The 25,066-nt window shown below is 42.5% G+C and overlaps 1 protein-coding gene across 3 annotated transcripts in view; it reads left to right on the plus strand.

Annotated features, from left to right (window-relative positions):
• Positions 1-25,066, plus strand: part of ASTN2 (astrotactin 2) — a 1,116,661-nt gene that overhangs the window by 372,128 nt on the left and 719,467 nt on the right. For all 3 annotated transcript variants that reach the window (XM_049774120.1, XM_049774121.1, XM_049774122.1), the window contains one exon: positions 1,563-1,670. In XM_049774120.1, coding sequence (XP_049630077.1) covers positions 1,563-1,670 — 108 coding nt within the window. The remainder of the gene's footprint in view (positions 1-1,562; positions 1,671-25,066) is intronic.

Genomic DNA, 25,066 nt, shown 5'->3' on the forward strand with positions numbered 1-25,066 from the left:
AATAAAAATTCATAAAATAACAAAGGAAAATAATAGTCCATATTTCTCCCCTGAGAAAGAGCAGCAATTCAAATGATAGCATATTTTCTGTGGCCTTTTTGGTTCTCATTTTAGTAAATTGGCCATTGCCAATATTCTCTTCAGCTTATCTATCAAATCTCACTTTTTTTTTTTTTTGGTTTTTGGGTCACACCCAACAGTGCTCAGGAATTACTCCTGGCTCTGCACTCAGAAATCGTCCCTGGAAGGGTCAGGGAACCAGATGGAATGCCCAGATTTGAACCACCATCCATCTGCGTGCAAGGCAAATGCCTTATTGCTGTGCTATCTCTCCGGCCCCTATGAAATCTCACTTTATACCCATCTCCTCAGCACTGTCCTCTCTATCCTTGTCCTCATCCACAGCTTTGTGTCCCCTATGCAGGTAGCCTCAGAACTTCCTACTACACTTGCCTGCTCAGGTATCTATTTCTGAGACATGCCTAGCTGCCTATCCTTTGTAATATAGTTAACTCTTGAACTAATCTCTCCTGGCTATTCATGATTTCCCTAAAAAAAAAAAAAGACAAAAAAAAAACCCCAAAAAACTTCATTCCTATGTGACATTAAAACTTTCTGCTAGGTGGCCCCAGAATCTCCTTCTCAGTTGCTGTTGCTTCCCTCTGCCCACGCTCGCCATTTGAGGGAGTGTTTCCTAAAATTCTCATAAAAACTCCACCCTCGGGCCCGGAGAGGTAGCACAGTGCTGTTTGCCTTGCAAGCAGTCGATCCAGAACCTAAGGTGGTTGGTTCGAATCCCGGTGTCCCATAGGGTCCCCCGTGCCTGCCAGGAGCTATTTCTGAGCAGACAGCCAGGAGGAACCCCTGAGCACCACGGGGTGTGACCCAAAAACCAAAAAAAAAAAAAAAAAAAACTCCACCCTCTTTCACTATAGCCCATCCATCCTTCTGGCTCCTAAAATAACTCTTCCTTTCCCAGTCCTCTGTCGTGAGTGGATTGTCCTTCCCCATATTCCCAACATCTCATCATATTCCAAACATAACCCATGAAATAAAGACTTCTTGGCCCTCATTTGTCTCCTGAAATGACAAGTGAACAGCCTGCTGACAAGAATCAAGAGTAGCTATCATTATATCACCAATGCCAGACTCACCGCTCAGTGGACATTTGAGTGAAATGAGTGTGACATGAGTTTGCCTCTAGTGTGGGCTCTTCATTCTAAGTAGTACAAGTCTTCAATATCCGTCAAAGTATTTTAGCTCTCCCTTCTTTGATTTTCAAGAAAACCCCACCATCCTAATTAGTAGTACCCTGTTTTAGGTACACAAGGCTGGGAAAGGTGAAGCTGTTCCTCAAGGTCATATAGATCTGTGTGAGCCAAACCCTGGTTAGAATCCAGATTGATTTCATTGCAGAGCCAGAAGTCCCTCCGGAATCCTTGCCAAAGCCTGGGTCACTGGGATTTACAGAGAGAGGGTTGAAAAGGGATTCGTGTTCTTTATGACGATTGAGAAGGTTAGCTTAGTTCTGTGAGGACTGATGAATTTTGCTTTCCTCACAGGGGGACTTAGCTTTGGAAGAAGCAAGGGAACATCCGGTTCAGAAGCAGATGACGAGACACAGCTCACCTTCCATACTGAACAGTACCGCAGCCGTCGCCGCAGCAAAGGTAAAGGAAAGTTCCAGAATTTGATTGTACGCATGCTGTATGCAATCCTCTGCTCAGTAACAAGCCCTAAAGTTGTACAAGCTTGTACTGAATTGGTAAAAGCTGGACTTGAGTTTTTAGTAAACTTACTAGCCTGTGTGGGCTAAGAGTGCGTGCTTTCTGCCTTACCCCATTCCTGAAAAAAACTTGGGAATGACTTTTTTTTTTTAATTTTTATTTTTAATTATGAGAACAAGGGTGCAAAGAAAGAGGACAAGGTAAAGTTACAGTGGAAGGACAATCACCCATAACATAATTCTCAGAAGTCCCCTTGCTGATATCTTAACTTTGAAATTTCAGCCAAAGAACATTAAGATAAATAAGACAGAATCCATGTACAATTACTTTGTCCCTCAAGTCCCCAGATTGTAACACATTATAATATTTCTTAACAGTACACAAGGCAATCTAAAGCCATAAAGCTTACGTAACTCCTTAAACATTACAGGCATAGTATTTTCTTACATTTCCATATACATGCATATTAGCTTAAGTTAACCTCAAATTTTAAGTGAGTTCTTTTTAAGGATTAGAGTCAAAGGAGCACAGTAGAAATGGTGTTAGAGTGGCAATTGTTGTTTGCATAGGCCCACCAAAATATGAGGGACATGGAAAGAAATAGCCTTGGCCTAAGTACAAAGAGACCAGACCCCTGAAGTTTCCTGGCACAAGACCAAGTCTAGGCTCCAGGCAAGCTAGATCGTCCAATCCAATACATTGTCTGTAGTGCCAACACACTTTTATTTTTCACACAGTCTCTGTTGTTGGTATCATGTTTCTGTATTAAAGATCCTGGAATCTGCATATCTTACATTGAAGTCAGGATGTGGAGCATCCTCTCCTTTCACCTCACAATCAAAGGGCAATGCAGGGAGCCCTGTCCTAATGACTTTTTTTTTAAATATATGCAGTATTTTCTCTTTTTATGAAGTCCTAAACAAGAAATAAAAATAAAACAGTTACTGCTGGTGGGAATAGAGACTGGTCCAACCTTTTTGGAGAATTATATTCCTCAAAAAGAAAAAAAAAACTAGGTTTTTAGTTTCCATTTGATCCAGCAATACTAACCCAAGTGCCTGAGAACAGAAGACTGGCTAAAGAAACTGTGGTACATCTACACAATGGAATACTAAGCAGCTGTTAGGGAAAATGAAGTCATGAAATTTGCTTATTCATAGATGATATGGAGATTACTATGCTAAGTGAAATGAGGCAGAGGGAAAAGGAAAGACATAGAATAACCTCACTCATTGGTGGGGAATATGAAAAATAATAAATAGCATGAAATTATACCCAGAGATGAGAGAGATGAGAATGAGGAAGACCATTCCATGGTAGGAAGCTTGAGCCAAAGAGTGATGAATACAGTTAGGGTAGTGAATATCCCACAGTGACAGAGATGGTTAAAACTGATCATTTTGAACAAGAGCTGAGAGCTAAACAAGTATAAAGTGACATATATGGTACCCCTTAATTAGCAATAGTGCAAACCACAGTATCAAAAAGAAGAGGGGAACCAAAATGCCTGCCCCAGAGACAAGTAAAGGAACGTGTGTGGGACATTTGTGGCAGGAAATGTGCACTGTACTGCAAACCAAAATGTCTAGAAAGAAAAAACCAAAGAGAGAGAAAGAGAGAAGAAATTTTTATGGCTAGAGACAGGAAGAGGAGAGGACATCAGGGATGTTGAGAGAGATTCTGGGTACATTGGTGGCAGAAAATGCCCACTGATGAAGGTTGTCTATAGTATGACAGTAACTCTATCACAAACAACTTGATCTGTGGAAAAAATCTGTATTATGAATAAACTTGTAACCAGGATGTTTAAATAAAAATAATAAAATAATAAAAGTATTTTAAAAATCAAAAGAGGTATAAAGGACAGCCAAGCATTCTTCATACAGTTGAAGTTGTTGCTATGATTTCCCAGATATTGATGTAGTAAATAACAATATTTTTGAATTAAAAAAACCGAAGGGAGTCAGTGAAAGGGAAATAAGAAGGAAAATTATTTAATATCCAATTTCTTCAGTACCTGGTCATTCATGCTATATGGCATTATGCAGTTCTTTGCTTAATCTAATCATTGAGAACTCAAATATTATTAGAAAATAAATTAAAAAAAATAAAGATACTCATCAGTAAAACTGGGAGGGTATAGAACCCAAACTTCAGAAAATTATATTTGCTTCATACTGAAACCAGAAAGCATGTTCTTACTTGGTCCCTCTCAATAGGACACCAGACAACTTTCTAGATGTTCTTCAATAGAGGAAAACATCATTCAGGCATCATTATTTTTCCAAGGACACTCTAGGTGAAATGTCAAAATTCTGAGCCAAGTTTCACCAGGAGGACCTCCCGGTGGCTGAGGTCCAGACTCTCTGATGGTTGAACACGCTCTGAAGAAAAAGTAGAGACTATTTTAGCAATGAACTTGGCATAGGATTCCTCATCCCCGAGTGCTTCATGAGAAAGGGAAAGCAGTAAGTTTAAGATTGCATGCTTTGACAGACAACTTGGTCGCAAAGATGTAGTCTAGATTACCTAAGATGCTCAAACTGCCTTTTTTGAACCACTGGAGAACTTTTCAAATGTGTAATATATTTTGTGCTTGTTTGTTTGTTTGTATGGAGGCCACACCCAGCAGTGCTCAGGTTTCATACTGGACTTTGTACTCAAGGAAAACTCCCAGTAGAATCTGATAGGGAGTGACTGGTATCAAACCCTAGTTAGCCATTTTCAAGGCAAACACCCCCTACCCTGTACTTTCTCTCTGACCCCGTATTCTCTTTCTAATATGGCTAATAATATGGTTGAGGACCAGCCCACAGCCATAGCAGTGATGCCAGATCCATCCTTGTGGGTGGGACCCAGGCTGCAATATTTGGAAATATTTGTAACATAGCACAATCTGCTTTGAGATCCAATGGGTTAGCCAGTGCTTCTCAAATAGTGGGGCGTGGCCCCCGGGGGGGGGGGTGGCGCGTTTGACCTGAGCAAACACTGTCATAACAAGCTAAATCCCGCGTTTATGTCTCTGGAGCTGAGAGTTGCTGTGTCCTGCTTCAAACCCCGCTGGGAAAAGCTATGTATTGCAAAACGTGCTCATTGTAGCCATTCATCCAGACATCACCTCTAATTAAAAAATCAGCTCAAATTAGTTTATATATTTTTGTTTTGCAGGTTAAATTTTTTTTAATAAAGATACTATTTACAGTTGCGCATGAGGGGAGCAAAAAAATGTTTTTTTCTTCCTAGGGGGGCATGACAGAAAATAATTGAGAAGCACTGGGTTAAACTAAACTCTGAGAAGAGAGTACTTTGGTTAGTATTAAGCCAGCTAAACAAACCATATCTCAGGCTGTGGACCACCTATAACCATAAAGGACTGAGAAAATTCTTAGAGAGAGGAAAGGTTCTCACAAAACAAACACCACTGTTGATTCAATCCAGCAAGATGCACCAAAGAGCAGACAAAGTTGGAGGACAACTTCTATTTGATTATAAGTGATCTTCCTATAATTTTCCTTTAACTGTAGTTTGGGCCATATGTTTTTCAGACAGAATGTGGAAATAAAGTATGCAAGTTTCTGTATGTGTGTGCATGTATGTGTATTTGTGTCTATCTGTATTTGTGTGTAAAGTATCACAATGCCTAGTACATCCAAAGGGTAAGTATAATAGAAATTGTTCAAGTTATTTCAGATCTTGTTATTTTCTGCACCTCCACTCCCAGCCCAACCAACTTCAGCATTTTATCTTAAAAGATAAAGCAGACCTTTTCTGGTATTCTACACACGCAAGGTGCATGACTCTCTTGAAATGTCACATGAGGAAGATTGAAGCCATTGGAGCAATCCAGTTGTGTGATCTGCCTCTCATTCTTTTTCCAGCCTCAGTGTTCTTGTGACTATTGTATAGTAGCTGATTTTTAACCCATCTTCTCCTCTCCTGCTCCTATGTAATGTAGCAAAATCCAGGCTGGAATCAGAAAGGCCAAGTTTGCAGGGATGAACTATTTACAGCTAATTGGAAAAGCATCCATCATGGAGCGCACTGCTCATAAATTGGAGTTTAACTTAAAAAAATAGTGCAACCCAGAGTATTTTAGATAAATGATTTGGCACAGGGTCAGCACATAGTTCGGAATGCCAGAGCTATGTTTCCAGGGTCTCCAAGAAGCCTGGGCGAGTGGCACCCCCAACCCTTTTCCTCCTTCACCCAGCATTCCAGACAGCAGATCCAAAGTTTCCTGCCCCATCTCTTCTTTGTTTCCTTTCTCCTCCTAAGAGGTCTCCATCCTTCACTTTAGTTCCTGGCACAAGACTTTTCTTCCTCCTTCCTACTCTAGTTTGTTTTCTTATTTTGGGGGTTTGTTTTTGTTTGTTTGTTTTATTTTGATTTCTCATCCTCTAAGCCACACTTTGGCAGTTCTCTGGGCTACTCATCATATGTTGACAATAGGGTAGGAACAGGGGTGTTGTCAATGGTTTTTGGAGTAACCTTACACTGCCATGAATGAGCATGTGACTTATCCCTTGCGACTCAGACCATTGTTTATTTGTTTTATATCTATCTCTTATTTCAGAAACTTTCTCTCTGCTCTCCTTCCCTCATTCCTTCTGTTTTCTTCTTTTTATTGTTCTGCCTTTTCCTTTGTTCTTGGCTGCCTTCTCTCCTTTGTCTTCTCTTTTTATCTCTCCTCCCTTACTGTTTGACTCTTCCCCTATATCTGTTTGCTGTACCCTCCATCCCTTTCTGTATGAATTGTTTTCTTCTTTCCTTTGTCCTCCCTTCCTGCTTAATGCACCTCACATATTTCTTAAACATCCACAGTATGTCTTACACTCTTCTAGGCATTGGCAACACAAACCCAAGCAATGATTTTAAAGTCTATGAAGCTTGAATATTGCCACAGTGAAAGTCAATTTGATGACGCCAAAGCTATGGAATAAGCACATAACCAGGAAGACAGCTGAAAATATAGGGATATAATTGCAAGTTTATTTTTCCCTCTATGCATTATCCCCCTACCCCACACTTGGTATTTTCAGAATCACAGGGAAAATAGTTCTGACACTTATTTACTGTTGTCAAGGTTATTTGTGGTAATGCTGCTTCTAGTATTATATATCAAGCCTTATGCATGAACCAGTGTAACCCTTCTCCCAATACCCTTTTACCTAAGTTCTCTTTTGAGATGTTGATTCCATCTAGATGATCAGATCTTCCCACACCTAAAATGGGGTGGGCTGTTTAAAATAAATAATAAAAGATAGGGCTGGAGCATAGTGGTAAGATTTGCCTTGCACATGGTCAACCCCTGACAGACAACCCCTGACAGTTCAATTCCTGGAATCCCATATGGTCCCCCAAGCCTGCCAGGAGCGATTTCTGAGTGCAGAGCCAGGAGTAACCCTTGATCGCCACTGGGTGTGACTCAAAAAAACCAAACTAACAAAAAAAATAAAAGAGTCTGGCTGGGGGAGGGGGGAGGGAAGGCAAGACGAGAAGCAGCAAAAGACAAAGAGAGAGACAGCAAAGCTTACCAAAGAAGGCACATGTAAGGAAAATTATATGGCTGACAGGGTCATGAAAAATAAGCAAGCTGACTCTGATAAAACTTTAACTGACTGCTTGTGACTTATTTCTCCACGATTACCCAGTTTCTTCAGACCCACAGGCTGAAGTGAATAGAGGCGCCATTCTGGGGGAGGACTCACCCAACATGTGGATCTCTTTATTTTTATTTTAATCAACAAACCTGGTCCTGCTAAGACCTCTGCTTCAGCCAAATGAGCTAAGTGTCCAGAAATGTCGGAGCCAGAGGACCCCAATGAAGGGCTAAGACCCCTGTTTACTCTTTCTTAGTACATTGCACATCAGTCAGTACCTACAATACTCTGTGTTCTGATGGCAGAAAAGCACATGTTAGTTATAGAGCCATGAGAATAGAGAATAATACAATTATGTTAAAAGCTTAGGTTCTGGGGGGAGTCTGCCTAGGTTTAACCACTGGCAGACCATCTTGCTTGGAACCAGAGCTTCTGTACATGTGTGTCCTAATTTATGAGATAATACTCTTTGCTCTCTGTGGTATCTGGAGTTGAGGAAAGGCAGATGAACAAGCTGTGGTAGAGATCAGCTCCTAGGAAGGAGCAGTGGCTGGAATGAGGGGCTGCATCTCAGATCTGTCATAGACTTTTTGTGTGATTTTCCTCAAGTCATGCCACTGATGCCTGAGGTGCGTTCTCACTTATGTCTATGGGATCAGCTGGTCATGAACTGTACCCAAAATTCTGCTCCAACTCCAGTTGCTATTCTATCACTTCTAAGCCACGAAAATGTCATTTTTCAGTCTCTTTCTGGAAAGACTTTGGCTGTGTCTCTATTTCTATGCCTCCTTCCTGGCTCTCTCATTTTCCTCTTACATCGCCCTACTCCTCTCAGGCAAATGTGCTGATTCAGTGATGCTCTAAGGGTCTGCTCAGGGCCAGGTAACCCAGACAGCAGAGCCAAGGAAGAGAAGATCTAGTACAGTGGAATGAATAGAGAGAGATCAGTATCCCACATGGGCAAAATCCTATGCTGATGATCAGTTGTCATGCATGAGTATTGGGAATCCTAAATTATTCCCCCTCGAGTGCCCCTAAAAACAAAAGCTGATCTGTGTTTTCCAAATCTCTGCACACTTGAGTCAAGGCTTCCAATGGTTGTTACCTTTCCAAAGAATGCTAGCACAGGGCCGGGGAGATGGCATGGAGGTGGAGTGTTTGCCTCGCATGTGGAAGGAAGTGGTTTGAATCCCGGCATCCCAGACAGTCCCTTGAGCCTGCAGGAGGTATTTATGAGCATGGAGCCAGAAATGTCCCCTAAGCACTGCTGAGTATGACCCCCCCCCAATAAAAAAAGAAAGAAAGATAGGAAGAAAAAAAAAGCTAGTTCAACAGGTCTTTTTATTAAGGACTAAAGGACTGGTTTTATGTCCTGGAGTTGCCACAGATTTTCTCTGTAACCTTTCCACTTTGAACAAACTATAGTCTTTTTGAAGGGAACTGGGGGCTACACTCAACAGGAGTTACTCCTGGCTCTGCACTCAGAAGTCACCCCTGGCATGCTCAGGAGACCATATGGGATGCCGAGAATTGAACCAGGGTCATACCTTGTTGGGAGCATGCAAGGCAAACAACTTAATGCTGTGCTATCACTCCAGCACCAAATAACAAATATAATCTTATGAGCACACTGTCCCCATCTCAGACAAAAGGAGGAAAAGAGGAAGCCCCAGAGCACACAGGACCATTGACCAACACATGCATGTCTTGTGCTACACTGATTCATAATGGGAAGAGTTAAGAAGATTCTAGGGAATCAGATCTGACCAGCTGTCATCCTTGTATGTAGAGCAACAAGAGATGGAGTCACCCCTGGGTAGTACGGAAGGATGGCTCTAAAAGTATACTGGACCTAGATAGTTCCATTTGACAGAACAGAAACCTCGGAGTTTTCATCTTAGCAATAGTGTAGTATAGTATTGCCTTTTCCTCAAGATCCTTGTGAGATTCAGTGAGGAAATGAACATTTCTGCCCCATCACCACCATTTTCATCACTGAGACAAACATTCTTTGCTCCAAGATGATAAAAAGCCACTCCTCAGGACTTGGAAAATAATTCTGCAGTAGCATACTTGTATGTATGAGGTTCTAGGTTTGATCTGGGACCCATACACACACAAAACACACACACACACACACACACACACACTACAGCCTAGTTAGCCTCTGGAATACAAAGTTGCAGAAATACAAATGGAGATTATGTCCTTTCTCTGCTAGAAGCCTTTGGTGCCGCCTTTATATCTATGGACTCTTAACTTCTTCCTGCACCCAGAGCCCCCGGTTGGGCTCCCTCCTTTAGTGCTCAAGAAACATCTTTATCTGACTGAGCTCTTTCTGCCCTAACAGACCCAATTCTGTCCCACTAGAGGCTCCTCTCCCCTGCTCTTTGACTTATGTTACCATTCTCCATATCTTAGGTGTCTTTTTCTCAACTACCCCACACCTAATTTTCCTGTTCATGTCTGCAGGTTTTTGTTTGTTTTTTTTTGTTTTTGTTTTTGTTGTTTTTGTTTTTGTTTTGTGGGGGAAGTTGAGGGAAACTCTACCAAGCAGTTCTCATTCCTTTTGTGGCAGCTGAACTATTTCATTTGGTCCTGTTCTTGAGTTCTTGAGGTACTACTCAGACCCTGCATTGCTGAAAACCCCAGGGCCTCACCAACAATGCTGTAGTTGGGGGTAGGGAAAACCAAGCAGCATGCAAGGTCAAGTTGAAAATCATGAAATTATGGGTAGCATGTGCCTTTCCTCCTAAGTTACTCCCTCCTTGGCTCTTTCCCTTCCATTACATTCCCACCCACTCCTGTGTCACAGATTCCCCTCTCAGACTTCATCTCTATTCTCTGCTGCACTCTCTGAGCTTCGCTGCATTCTCTGCTGAGCAGTGGGCTGCACCGCCGGGTTGTACCCAGTCTTCCATTCCTGACACCAAATCCCAAGGGGAATCTCAGCTTCTTACCTTTGAATAGCTGAGTGATAAGTGAAGGAAAGCCACAAATGCCTCTTTGGGTGTCTGGATTATTTTCTAAGTGCTCAGGGGGGGATATGGCTCTGCAGTCTGCCCTTCTGACGTTGTCTTACTCTTACTTACTTTGCATTGCAGAAGGCTGAAGAAGGTTCTCCCTCCTCCATTCCCCTTTTTGCACCCACGTGCAGATCAAGGCCTTGGCCCTGCCCTTGCATCTCCTTTTAGGCCATCAGGAAAAGTTTGGTGCATCCTGGAAGGAAGGTTTACATGCCGAGGTGTGCAGAAGCTCCACTCTCTTAGGTTCCTTCAATAACTAAATTGTGTGCACAATGGTGAGGTTTAATATGTCCCAGTGGGTCCCCAGCTGAGAAGCTTGCACTTAGGATTTCTGAGTAGTGTTTCCTGATACAGCTCCCTGAGTCAAGGTGAGGAAAATCCTGGAGTACTCATAGCCTCAGATGCAATAGAAGGACCATTTTCTATTTGTTCCTTAAAGGAGTCAGGTTTCTAGAGGGACCTTGTATAACTTAATTTTTTTTCTACAGAGAGTGGTAGTCCAAATATGGTTGGGGAAGTCTATAATATAATAATGAGATGTCAAGATTCTGGGGTCTTAGGGTTTTGATATGAGTGTTTATACAGGGAATATTTACATTGGTATTAGGTATGGCCATAAGGAACAATATCATAAATGAAAGAATTGGAGTTTCCCCTCCTTCACAGAAAGCCCATGGTTAAATGTTTACTGACACCCCACCAAGAACTGTAAGAAGTAAGGGCTTAGTCACAGGCTGGAGTGCAGGGATCATTCTGTAGAAATAGCTTGTACAGTTCGAAATCTTCCCCCTAAGGACAATGCACCAAGTTCGGGACAAGTTTTCAGGCAGGCAAATATTCTCAAAAGCATGAGATCCAGTTAACTAAGAAGTTGGCACTGGGGGGCCTGTAGTTGGCAGTCACACATGGTGCCACTGCCTGCTGGAGGGGCAGAGTTGATTGAAGAGTCTGTAACCTCAGTTATATATTAGGAAGAGCTGTTAGAATTTGGTAGATCTCTGGCCTCCCTTAGCTTTAGAATCACTTGAGGAACTGTCATTAAAGCTAACTAGCTTCTGGGCCAGAGCAGTGGTGCAAGTGGTAAGGCATCTGCCTTGCACGCACTAGCCTAGGATTGACCGTGGTTCGATTCCCCAGCATCCTATATGGCCCCCCAAGCCAGGAGCAATTTCTGAGCACATAGCCAGGAGTAACCCCTGAGTGTCACCAGTTGTGGCCCAAAAGCCAAAAAAAAAAAAAAAAAAAAAAAAAAACTAGTTCCAATTATATGTTATATATCTAAAACAGACATAGGCCATAGAAAGGTCGAGTCAAGTGATGTAAGATAGGAATATAATTACTCCAGATTCAACTTTTTCGGGGGAGAGTGGGGAGCCATATCTGGTTGTGTTCAGAGATCACTCCTGGCAGGATTCAGAGGACCATATGGATGGGGTACTGGGGATCTAACCTTGTATCTCGCCATACCTTCCAACAGATTCCAATTTTTATTCAGGGGTGAGATTCACTATTCTGAAGCTCTCTTAACTTCTTCATTATGAATCCCCAACATATATATGTACCTCCTTCTCAATCCAGGGCAATAAAGAGCCATTATCTGAGAAACAGCACCTGTTTTTTAGAGTGTGGTTGATCCTAGCTCCACTCCATCATCATGAATATTGCTGTGGTCAGTCACTTTCCTTGCCACACATACAAAAATTAATAAGATGGGAACCGGGCAGAAATTTCTCCAAGGTCAAAGAGCCAGAAATTGCAAAATGGAGATTTAACCCCTATTCTGGATCGTTCCAAAACTATACCCTGGAAGCCCTGCTTCAATAGTCACTTCTTCCGCCTTATCACATTTCTCCCCTGGGATTGGTTTGTGTAATCACAACAGGTGGAAGTCCCCATCCCCCTTCCCTAGAATATTCTAGTAACTCTTACAGACTTTTATTGTGGGAGAGTCTCCAATAAGAAGAATGAGGCAGGAAGTTTGTGTTTCTCTCACTGAAAAGATGTCAAAATGCAGAACCTTTGCTTTCATCACTGATTGCAATTGGCCCTGTTTAAGGATACATGACAGAGAAGAAAATTACGTATTCAAATATTGTTATGGGCTCAGAAAGCTCCTGCCTGATGTCTCTCTTCTCTCCCTTCCCTCAGACTCACAGGAAAGACATATTACGTTTTGTTATTGGTTCCTTTCTTTGTGTTTTTATTTCCTTTTCAAGGTTCCTCCCAAATTCTCCCTTTATCCAACTCTCAGAAACCTTCAGCATGCTTGGCAAATGTGGGTGCCTTCTATGCAGTGAGCGAGCCAGCCAACTTCAAAAGCCTGCCACCCCGAGCCCATGACGGTCCCTGAAATGTTGTTTAAATTGTTCTCAGTTTTCCTCCTCCCTGGCGATGCCAAGCAGCTCAGCACCTGACAGCGCAGCATGGAAGGGAGGGAGACGTTGTCAGGAATCAAATGGGAGACCAAAGGCGATAAAGCAAACATGTCGTTTTTAGCTGCTCACACTAGCGAGAAGAGATAATCAGTCTCTCTTGCTTTCATGTTTTTCAACTAAGCTCAGCAGGATTCTACCCCAACCCTCCCTCCTTACACTCAACCATTGGACTCTGCTTCCTACCTCCTGCACCAACACTTCCTCATTCCTATACCCATCATGGTGGTCCTGTGGGATATTCAGGGACCATGGACCCCTTGAATCCAACTCTCATCAAAAAAGATGACACTTGAGGCATGATTCAACCCCCAGCTATATCCAGCTTTTGAGTGGTCTTGGACAACAACATTACTTTTAACGTCCAATTTCATCCCCTGGATCATGGAGTTCATAACTGCCCTACATCCACCCCAGACACACAGCTACATGGTCTTTATAGGGATTTTATGATGATTCCACAGAATTAAGTGTCTCTAGAATAGAAAGGATGTGAAGGAGATTTAGAAATCAAAATACAAAGGCTGGGGAAGAAAGATGAGACCCAGATCTAAAAGGTTGAATGCCAAGGACATCTGTTTAATCCACTGCTGTGCTTTGTATCTAATCCTTCCACCTTCATGTCAATGTTTCTCAACGTGAGCAATATTACCCCATTGGGGAGTTTTGCAATGATATGCGGGGTTAAGAGTGACCTTGGGTCTAATAGAATGATATTTTTTGTTTATTTGCTTAAAGAAGGTAGATTTTCAAAGGGATCATTCATTTTGTTTCTAAAAATGTATAGGAAGTTAAATGTTTAAGAATATATACTCTGTACTAAAAACAAGACTAGAATAAATAGAACAAAAATATGAACTCTTAGAATCTTGCCAGACAGAAAAGGCAGGAAGGAGGGGGACATTGCACATATAACCCCATCAATGAGCATCTCCTGTCCCATGGTGGCAATGTCTTTGAAAGAAAGGAAGGGAGGACAGTATAAATGGGGAGGTGTCTTTGAAGAGATGAACAGGGACTGGGGCAGCTCGAGTCCAAGTAGGCAAGGGTGTGCCCTTGAACCTGACAAGGTTATTCATCATGGAATAAGAGAGCATTGCTCTCTTTCTTACTGCAGAAGATCCTTTTCCCCTGATGAGAAATCATAGGATAAGAAGATCTGGTGGCAGGAAGCTGTGTGGAGACTCCTGAATTCAGACGGAGAGTTTAAGGACAAACTGTCTTAAAGAGAGCAGATAAAGTGAGCCTCCTTCTCCACAGTCTCAAGAGGAACTGTGACTTCTGGCTTAATAGCAGGAGAGAAGCTCAGACAGAGAAATAGCTTCAGACAAAACTGAGATAAAATCCCTTTATGATAGCGGCTTTTCAGGTACCTGTGGGCCTGCCATATAGAACCATTATGTTCCGAACCTGAGTTCAGGAGACATTTGGCTAGCAGAGAGAGTAGGGAGCCTTTGGGAGGCTGAACATTGAGTCTGTGTGTTATATGCATTAGTCAATCAAACTGACTGGATCTATTAGATCATAGCAATTCTGTAGATCAGAGATATGGCCAGACATGATCCAGTTATTTATGCAGGAACTCAAGTCAAGGGTTTTGATCTCTGCTGAGGCTCAAGGTCTCCTTCCAGCTCAGGGCCATTGGCAGAATTTGTTTCTTAAAGCTGACTTATGGGTGTGCCTGTTTTCTTGGGCTTTCAGTCTTGGCTGTTCCCAACCATATGGGCCTCTTTGAGGCCTGACTCCCTACCTCTTCATGTGCAACTTACATTCCTGTGATTCCCTTCATCTCATGAGAGAATGGCTTTTACATATAGACTTGCTTCCTTCAAGGCCTGCCTGATCTCTTCCTATGGCTTTGGATAGGCCCAATTTATCCCAGGTAAATGCCTATATGATGAACTCCAGCTTAGCTGCCTTAGATGCTTAAGGACAAATAAAAAAAGGAAATAAACAAAAGAACCTTTAACTTTGTCCTGAAGTCTAACTCAGAACTGAAGTAACAGCCCATTCTATTCCATTCTGTGTTGGGTTCTAGAGAAAAGAGATAGAGCATGTTCATGGGGTAAGGAACTACAGGGGTCCAGTAAGAATGTGGCATCTTCCTGCAGTGAAGATACTTCCACAGAAAGGCAATATTGTATAGTGTTGAATCAAATAATTAAAGATGGAGCTGGATGGTGAAGGATGTAGGCCTTTGTCCTTAGGCCCCGGCCACGTGGCTTCATCCCCCATGAACTGGCGGGTCTGGGGTCCAGGAAAGCGACGGGTATTGAACTCACTCACAGGCAGGCATCAGGAAGCATCAACTTTATTCATGCCCTATTCACCACATGTGTGTGGCCTCTCTCATAACCTTTCAAGCACAGCCATTCTTCGCTAGCCCTGCATCTTAACTCCTTTCAGCCATCTTTCCTTTCACCTCCATGCTGGCCAAAGACCAGAAGCGCGCGAGAGCCAGCCAAAAGCCAGAAAGCCAAAAGCCAAAAGGGCCGAAACCCCTGGGTCAAAGGCTTATCTACTTTTCCAAGACCCCTCCCAGGAATGGGCGGGGTCTTGCAGGTAAGGTCAAATTACCTAGGGAGAATCAGAACCTGTGTAGCCAAAAATGAAAGAAACTTAAGGGTCATAAATGTCCTTCCCCCAGTGTCTCAAGTACTGGCCAAACTCCTGGTGCTTTATGGGAAGGGAACAGATGGCACAATTTGAACATCTTCCATTAGAACTGCTAAGAGACCGCAAGATCTAGGATTTTATGAAGTCCTGTCATTAAGTCTATACAAGAGACTAGGTTACATAGCACTGACTAAGATTTTTTTCTGTGTTGAACCACCAGAAGAATTTTCCTTCTGAGCTACCATTGAACAGATTTGGCAACCATTTGCCTTTCCAATGGTTACTACATTCCAGCATTGGGCAGTGACCTTGAGTAAACTCTCTTGGTACTCAACATTGGTATTCAGTGGAGATGTAGTGTTCAAGTGCATTACTTCTAAGACCTCTTGGAGCTGTGAGTTGCAATACTTTCATTCATTTAACACACATTATTGATTCCAGGAGCAGTGTTGTCTTTTGGGGAATCATGGGGTCAAACAGTTATGGCTCCTGCCTCTAAGAACCTCCTTGTATGGCTGTTAACTCTGTAAGAAGTCAGAGCACTGACGCCTAAGCTCACCTCCCTCAGGACATCTAGAAAGCTGAATGTTTTTACTATGTTGTGGGTTAGTTTTATGTTTCTATTTTCTTCCCCACCAATGTAAAAAAAACAGACTACAACTAGAGGAAAATAGGAATCCATAAATGAAAAAGAATCTTCCAGACTAAAGAGCTCATTTCATTTTTCTCCATCCTCATTTACATATATATTCTTTTTCATCATTGTAACTGTAATCAACATGCACATTTGCACTATTTTTTTTACTTGACATTATATCACAACCATATTTTTCCCCTGACATTCCTCATTTTTCATGGCGCACTAAACCTGGATACTTCTTATAGCATAATCTATAATACTGAAAAATTAGAACGAGCCAGAATGCCCAACAATAGGGGAAGGGTTCACTAAATTACAATGCATCAACTTGATGGAATATTATGCAGCCGGATAATTGTGAAGAATGAGTTTTTAAGAAGGGTGGAATTAGAAATCACAGTGATGGCTTTTGAGGATGAACAGAACAGAAACAATCCATTTAAAAAGCATATGTGGGTGGGTTGCAATACATTGCCTTTGCATGTATATTTCTTTCTCCGTCTGCTTTCTTATTTATTTTCTACCTACTTCCTCAAGGAATTTGAGAAGAGTTGATTTGCTGGGGATAGTCCAGTGTGTGAGTTCTAAGTCTGGCCTGGTCAATGAAGCCAAACAGTAAGTTATAAGTCCTGGCTGAATGGTTTGGGGCCAATCACTCAAACCCAACAGCCCCATTTTTATCAGTTGTGTAGTAACACTCTAGGAGTTCTTCTGAAAATGGTTTTGAGGTTCAAATGAAATAATACAAGTAAAGCACTTAGCATAATTCCTGGCAGGTGGTGAGTGTCGAATAAATGGTGACATCGGTTCCAACCACTTCTGTGCACCAAAGGAAACTGTGTCTTAGTAGCTAGGTTAGATGACCTCAAAGCTCTGTTATATCTATTGATTTGAATTCTTGAAAAATTTTGTCCATCCTCTCTCATTATTCATTCTAACTATTGTGTGTCTGGTCTCAGGATCCCTGGAGGCCTGAAAGTGTTTCATCTTTACCAAAAAAGGAAAAATAAAAGAAAGAAGACAAGAGAACTTAACACTAAATATCCAGTGAAAATAGCCCTGGACCATCCGAATGATCTCCTTGTGTTCTGTCCTTGAGAGATGTTTCACGCCAAAGTTACTTTTCCATTTTAGTGTACTTCCAGCTCTGAGTACACAGAAAAATGTACTTGGGCTTTTAAAATATGTTCTTATCTTTGATATTCTACTCATTTTGGTTCAGTGGGAAACCCTTGATTTTTTATAAACAGGCTTCCAGTGTAGCATGATTGGGGCTCATAGCCTTAAGGAACAACATCAAAGATGGGCAGGAATGGTGGCCTTGGACCTCAAGGCATTTTCAACCTAGTACAGGGAGAAAATAAATACCACATCAATCAAATTCCTTCCAGCAACATAGATGATAATTCTAGGATGTCCTTCTTGGCTCTGCAATTCTAGCTGCAGAATATTTTTACTTTTTTTTCCATAAAAGTATAATGAACTACTGTAAGTCTCTTGCAATATAGTTGTAGAGGTTCGGAGCTAGCTAGGACATGCATACCCATATCTCCTGTCTCACAAAGGTTTCAGAACAAACCAGGATTACTTTCCAGAAGATGCACAATTTGAATAGAAATCACTGCATATGTTATCTATACATAAGAAGTTGTTGTTGTTGTTGTTGTTGTTGTTTTTGTTGGGGGGGTTCTACCCAGCTGTAATCAGGAATTACTCCTGACTATACTTAGGGACCATTTCTGATGGTGGTTGGGGGACCATATGTGGTTTCTGGGGATGAAATACAAGTTGGCTTCATGCAAGGCAGGTATCTTACCTTCTGCAGTATCTCACCAGCCCTTAGAAATAAGGTTTGGAAAGAAGTCTTAGTCTCTAAAAGAATTCACCAGCATGAATTCCACCCTGTAAATCAAAGGTAAACCACTCCATTCACAATTCATATGGAAATAAACTCAAATTCTGCTTTGTGGGCCATGGGAATGAGAGAGATAAATATAACTCAGTCTGTGCCCTTCTGGATATCACAGTTTAGTTGGGGTAGATATTTATTAAAGAGTAGAGAAAGGGTTGTGGTATAGAAAAACAATTAATTTCTTACTGGTCCAAAGAAAGAGAATTGAATGGTGTTGTAGGATCTTGTAAGCAAGCTAGCCTAGAAAATATCTAGGCTGAGTTTTGTTAAGTTGATGCTATAGTTGTGGCAGAAGAAGAGAGAAAATGATTCTCTATGTAGGGGACTGTAAAGTGAGAATAGACAGAAGCTTGGTATATTGTGGGCTCTCAAAGTAATGTCAGCTGAAATAAGGAAAGAGAAAAAACGGAAGAAGAATTAAGGAAGAAGAGAGAAGAAGGGAAGAAAGATAAAGAGGGAAGGATGGGAGAAAGGAAAAAAGGAGAAGGGAAAATGATAATAAAGGAAGGGAAAAAGAGAAGGGTGAAGTCACTGGCTATGTCTAGTTCCTTCCATTGAAATATGTTCAGGAGCAGAGAGCAAGGCTGAGTGATTTGGACATTATTATGATGAAAAAAATTATCAAAATATTTCAACAGATAAGGTGGTGTTTTTAGAAACAGGAGAAATAGTACAGTGGGTAAGGAAGGCACTTGCCTTTCATGAAGCTGAAGTGAGTTAGATCCCCTACATCCCAAATGTTCCTCCAAGCACTTCCAGGAGAAATTCCTGAATGCAGAACTAGAAGTAATTTCTGAACATCTCTGAGTATGATTTCAAGACAACCCAAAAATAAACAAATAAAAAAATTGTTTTTAGACTTGCCTGGTAAAAAGGTCATCCAGCTTTCCTGGAAGCTGGGAAGGAGGAAGCAAGAGTGAGGCAAGGCCAATTAGAACACAACTGCAATCATTCCAGTGAAAAATGACATATCAGCCACCAGACAGGGGCAGAGAGGATGGAGGACATCTCCTTTGTGACAGGATGTAGTTACAGTCCACACCTACTTACCTGCCTCGTGTGGGCCAGCCTTGTTACCATGACAACACTCTTTAATATCCCTGGCCAGAGAGAAAGAGAGAGAGAGAGAGGGAGAGAGAGAGAGAGAGAGAGAGAGAGAGAGAGAGAGAGAGAGCTACTCTCACATCAGTTCCTGAAGGTCCCTTTTCTTGTTCTCTCTTTCTCTCTCTTTTTTGCTGTTTCTTCTTCTTTTCTCCCCCCCCTCCTTTGATTGTATCTGATCCAGCCTCCCTGGGTAATTGAGTGTTTGAGAGTGAAAAATTATCTCAGCAGCTTGGCCCTTATCTTGACAGCAAAAGCAGCACTTTTAATTTAATTTTGTTCGGAGACGCATGGGTAACAAATTTCACTAATCGCCCGCTGTCGCCTTCCGCATGGTAACGAGCCGTTTGTTACCAGGCAGCCCAGTGTAAATACATGCAGGGGAGAGGCCAGGGACATGGACAGGGACTGGGGGTACAATAGGCCAGCTACCAGGCAGACAGGCCTCTATGGAGTTTCACTCTCAGGTGTCTTTGCAGAGGCTGCAAACTAGCCAATGTGGGAGAGGCCAGATCACTGTGCAGCCTTCATTTCCTGTAGAGGCAGCCAAGTGCTCTGTCTCTCAGAATTCTGTCTCTCGTGCAGATGGATGCCACCTTTCTCAAAATCGTATCCTATGTCAGCTCAGCCCTGACTTCTGGGTTCTCTTGTCAGTCTTTTTCCTCACCAGCCTCCCACTTCACACCAGATTGAGATGTGTTTTTCGCTCTCTAAGACACCCCTGACCATAAGATGCACATGGTTTTTAGATGAGGAAAACAAACAAACAAACAAACAAAAAAAATATATATATATATATTCTAAAGCAAAACATACAACGTGAGACATCATCAGGAGACAGCAGTTGGGTGTGAGGCCGAAGTATATGTATACTATGCTGGTCCACAGTTGGTTAAACACATTTACCTACCTTTTTAGTTTACATCAGAAAATTAAAAAAAATTTAAATGCTTTTTTGTTAATATAGAAAAAAAGAGATGCAGCAGTGATCATATAGCATTCGCTTTATAAAATGCATAGACTTTTCCCCATCTTTTGGGAAGGAAAAATGAGTTTTATGGTATGAGAAATATGGTAGTTTCTTCTCATGTCGAAATCTTCTTAAATCTAACTAAAACTGCCCACAATGATTGTATTTGAAGTCCATTACCTTGTCATGTGAGACGGATTTGCATTTTACATATGGGGAAACTGAGAACCAGAGAGAGGCAAAGAAAATGTAAAAAATGCCTGTTATTTATTGAGTACCTATTATCAATCAAGTGCCTTGTTGTGAAATAAATTACAGTTAAACCTCTGAGTCTCACAAGGTTTTAGCTGGGAAAAGGGGGCAGAGGGATAGTATAGTGGGTAGGCTGCTTGCTTTGCATGCAGTTAACCTGGGTTTGACTCTCAGTATCCCATATAATACTCTAGCCAGTGGCCCTCAAACTATGGCCTGTGGGCCACATATTGTATTTGTTCCCATTTTGTTTTTTCATTTCAAAATAAGATATATGCAGGGGCCGGTGCAGTGGCACAAGGGATACGGTGTCTGCCTTGCCCACACTAGCCTAGGATGGACCGCGGTTCGATCCCCCATATGGTCCCCCGAGCCAGGAGCAATTTTTGAGTGCATAGCCAGGAGGAACCCCTGAGCATCACTGGGTGTGGCCCAAAAACAAAACAACAACAACAACAACAAAAAAGATATAGGCCGTGTGCATAGGAATTTGTTCAGTTTTTATTTTTATTGTAGACTGGCTTTCCAATGGTCTGAGGGACAGTGTACTGACCCTCTGCTTAAAACATTTGAAGAGTGATTCCTGAGAGAGAGTGATAAGTAAGCCTTGAGCACTGCCTGGTATTGACCAAACAAAATTTAAAAACCAATGCAAGATTTTAGCTGAATTTTATGGAGAAAACTGGGGCACAGAAAAGAAAAGTATCATGTCTATGGGACAATTTGGGTTATATATATATTTTTTAAATAATTATTTATTTTGGTTTGGAGGCACTCCCAGCAGTGGATAGGCCCTGGCCATCTGATCCCAAAAGTAACTTCTGGCGGTGCTCAGGTAATCATTTATGGTACCAGGATTTGAGCCTGGGTCAGGTCAGTCAGCCTCAGACAAGGCAAATGCCTTAACCCCCATCCTGTCCTGTCTCTAAGTGGTCCCCCAGGTGCCAATTCCTTAAGGAACACAGAAGGAAGATTTAAGGATGTGTTTTTCTGCAGGCTCCTCTATTGGCATCAGTACCTCAATTGTTCCACAACCCAGTGGCACAGAAGGACCTAGAAATGAGAACCCCAGATCTGTCTAACAGGTGGCCTAGATTTCCATCCTCTCTATAGTATCTGGATCAGACAGTGAGCAAAACCATGAGAAAGAAAAAACCCCAAAAACCAGACAGTCTGCCATGCCCCTCCCTCCCCACCCACTGCCAGGCTCCAGTCAATGGGTCCTTGGATCTGGATTTATGAGCCTTCTGGGTGTCTCTCTCTCTCTCTCTCTTTCTCTTTTCATCTGAGAGGGCTTGACTCTTCCTTCTCTCAGCTAATTAAAATCCCCAGGCTGAGCTGCCAGCCTTGGATAGCGGGCTTCTGGGCAGCCAGGCTGACGCTCAACTGATAAATCTCTCCCTGGGGCCAGAAGAGGCTGGAGTGTGTGTCTGAAGGTTGGGCCCCTCCAGTACGCCCCTAAGAGACTGGGGGACCTGCTATAAATGGGCTGTGTCCACCCCCCATTCACTCCAGAAGGGGAGCTTCATTTAAGAGGAGGAAAGCAGAGATCACCCAGAACTAAGGAATGATGTGAGAGTTGACGTCTGGAAGCATTATTATTGTTAGGCTATGTCATCCGCTCAGCCATGCTGGCTGGCTCTCTCCCGACCCCGGTAATAAATTCTCTACTTCAGAGCCTGACACTATCTCAGAGGGTCACAAGGCATGTCCAAAGCCTTGCCTTTGGAGAGAAAGATCTGATGATAGATCTTGGTTTACCTCCTTGCTTATTGAGGCTGAGCTTGGGACTAACCCTTCATTTCATGATCTTCTGTTGCAAAATGGAAATTATTTTTATTATTATTATTATTATTAGCATTATTATTATTTTGGTTTGGAATTGCTACATCTGCTGAGGCTTAGGGGTGAGTCCTGGTTTAATGCTCACAAATGAGCCCTGGCTTTGTGGAGTGCAATGTCTGTCTCCCTTTCAATCAGCCCCTCATTATGGTTTTTTTCTCTGACTCTGGAAATGGAAATGAAAGCTGCATCTTGAAAGACAGACATCAACTATATGCATATGCATATGTATGTGTATATGTAAATGCTTAGGACTCTGGGAGCCTTTGTGTACTGGATACACAGCACTCTGAAAAGCCTTGCCTCCCTATTGCATCAGATCAACTGAGATCCTGGCCCCTCTTCATGGGGCCGCTCCATCCCCCATTGCTTGTTCTGCTCCCATCATTAATGTCAGACTTGTAGCTCCAGCCCGAACATTTATTCTATCCTCTGCCCAGACCTCACAGGCTCACCCTGCTCATCTGCTTCTGCCAGAGTTTGCAAGGATGCACCATGGCCTCGCATGCCACGTCGGGCCAGCTCTAATAAGCCCCGACTATCCAAGGACCAGTTGGAATCCGCTTTCTCAAGCTCCCCTTGATCCCACTAGAGAAAATGTCACAGTGGCACCCTGCCTGTTTCTCTTTTATTTGAAGTTCTTATCTCTGGTCAAAAACCTTGGGTAGAGCTGAGCTTCTCTGCTTCCCTCCACAGAACTGAAGACTAGGAAAAGTGACTAGCTCTTGCCTATTTTCCTGAGCCTTGAAATCTAGCACAATCTGTTATCAGTTAGAATACAGTCCAGATAACCTCACTCCTGTATCACTGAGGCTCTTTTTTCCATGTTCATCGGCATGCTCTGTTGCTCAGCTGTCTTTCCATTCCTCACAGGAGTGGGCTGAGGATAATGATGACCATCTCCTGGGCCTGCACAGAGAAAGGAGACTGAAGTTCTTATGTGATAAGTGACTTACTTGCCCAGGACACAGAGCTAGCCTGTTCCACCTGTTCCACTGACTTAAGTTCCTTCTTTTAACTTTCATTTCAGTCTTTCACTTGCCACAGTAGGCTTAGTTCTACCCTTAGCCCTTTCTGGGGGAAGTCTGGAAGTATCTTTCCAAGGTAGAGTCCTTGCCCTCTCTAATGTACACCCTAAGTCTGGGAAGGAGGGAAGTGACAGGCTCCCAGGGGACCTAGGGAAGGTCCCTGGCTGAAGTTACCCACCAGCAACCCCCAGTGGAGACAGATGTATTTTCTAGTCTTCTGGGACGTTTGCCAATCAGTCATGTGTTGGACTGTGCCCTTTGGTGGGCTTTGAGGGAAAGTGATTTAAATCTAGCTCCGGTCTTTGAGAAATTGACTGTTGGAAGAATAATGGGTTTGGATGTCATGGGGGCCAGACAATTAGCTCTTTCAAACCAATCAGGAGTACAGGAGAGCAGGAAGAGGAGAGGAAGATTTTCTTGAAGATGAGATATATTTATGGTTACTGGGGATGGTGGAGAGATTTAGCCACTTTTGGTGGTGCTCAGGGGCTTCTAATTATGGTTTGTTCCTGGCAATTTTGGGGGGATCATTTAGTGTTGCACATCAGAACAGGGTTCACTGATGTAAGTCATGCACCGTAACCCCTAGGCTAGTTCTTTGGTCCCCAAGATGTGATGTTACAGGTGAAATGCTTCTGGCAAGACTCGGGAGTGGTAAGGAGAGTGCAACTGGAAGTCTTCCCACATACAGGGAGACTCAGGGAGTAGATGGAGCTGAGCCTACTCTTAGAAGATGGGAGACCTCAGACAGGAGCATCGACTTTATGGGAACCAGAAATGGGAAAGCATTTAGTAATTTGCTTAGAGGGTGAATGCATTGTTATCAACCCTTTCACTTCTGCAGCACTTTCTTTTTCCTGTCTTTGCTCCTTACTGGATCTCCCTGCTTCCTCCTGCCTCCGTACCTCCTGCCTTCATGATTGGTCTCCTTATTTTTCTTCTCTAGATGTTTTCTCAGCCCACTTCTATCTCTCTATTTCATCCTCTTCTCGTCTTTTGTCTTGGCTGTTTTGCCTTCCTTAAAAAAAACTCTCTTGATCTCAACATCCTCATTTTTTTGTTTTATTTTTTTTTTGAAATGATAAATTGCAAAGATCTTGATTAGTAGTTGTTTTTATTTAAGATGTTCTTTTACCCTAGGCAGGGGTCCTCAAACTTTTTAAACAGGGGGCCAGTTCACTGTCCCTCAGACCATTGGAGGGTCTGACTATAGTAAAAACAAAACTTATGAACGAATTCTTATGCACACTGCATATATCTTATTTTGCAATGAAGAAACAAAACAGATACAAATACAATATGTGGCCCATGGGCCATAGTTTGAGGACCACTGCCTACTGCAACCATTCTGTTAAAAAAAAAAGTGGGACAGGGTGCCTTCATAAGGCTAGGGATAAGGGGCTTCTGTTGTATGTGACTGATTTTTTTTTTATCCCTATCAGCATATATGATTCCCTGTATACTCTCTGGAATGATCCCTGAGCACGAAATCAGGAGTAAGACCTGAGTACTTCTGGGTGTAGTTCAACTCTCTTCCCTCCCTCCCCCCAAAAAAAAACCAATACAAATAAGTATCTGTTTCACCATAGTTCAAGTTCCAGGAACCACCTGCAGATCCTCAAATGCTAACTTATAAAAATAAATATCTCCAACTTTCCCCAAAGGGGTTGGATGGAGATAAACTCTAAGCCTGTTTGAATTGGTGATTCCATGGAGCAGAAAGATAGTACTATGGGTGGGTGCTGGCCTTGCACTCTGCTGACCTGGGTTAAATCACTTGCATCTCATATGGTCCCCTAAGAAATGCCAGGAGCACAGAGCCAAGAGTAACCCTTGAGGGGCTGAGCCGTGGCACAAGCAGTAAGACATCTGCCTTGTTCGGGCTATCCTAGGACAGGCTGAGGTTTGATCCCCAGCGTC

The sequence above is a fragment of the Suncus etruscus genome, chromosome 5 (assembly GCF_024139225.1).
Source record: "Suncus etruscus isolate mSunEtr1 chromosome 5, mSunEtr1.pri.cur, whole genome shotgun sequence".
Classification (NCBI taxonomy): Eukaryota; Metazoa; Chordata; class Mammalia; order Eulipotyphla; family Soricidae; genus Suncus; species Suncus etruscus.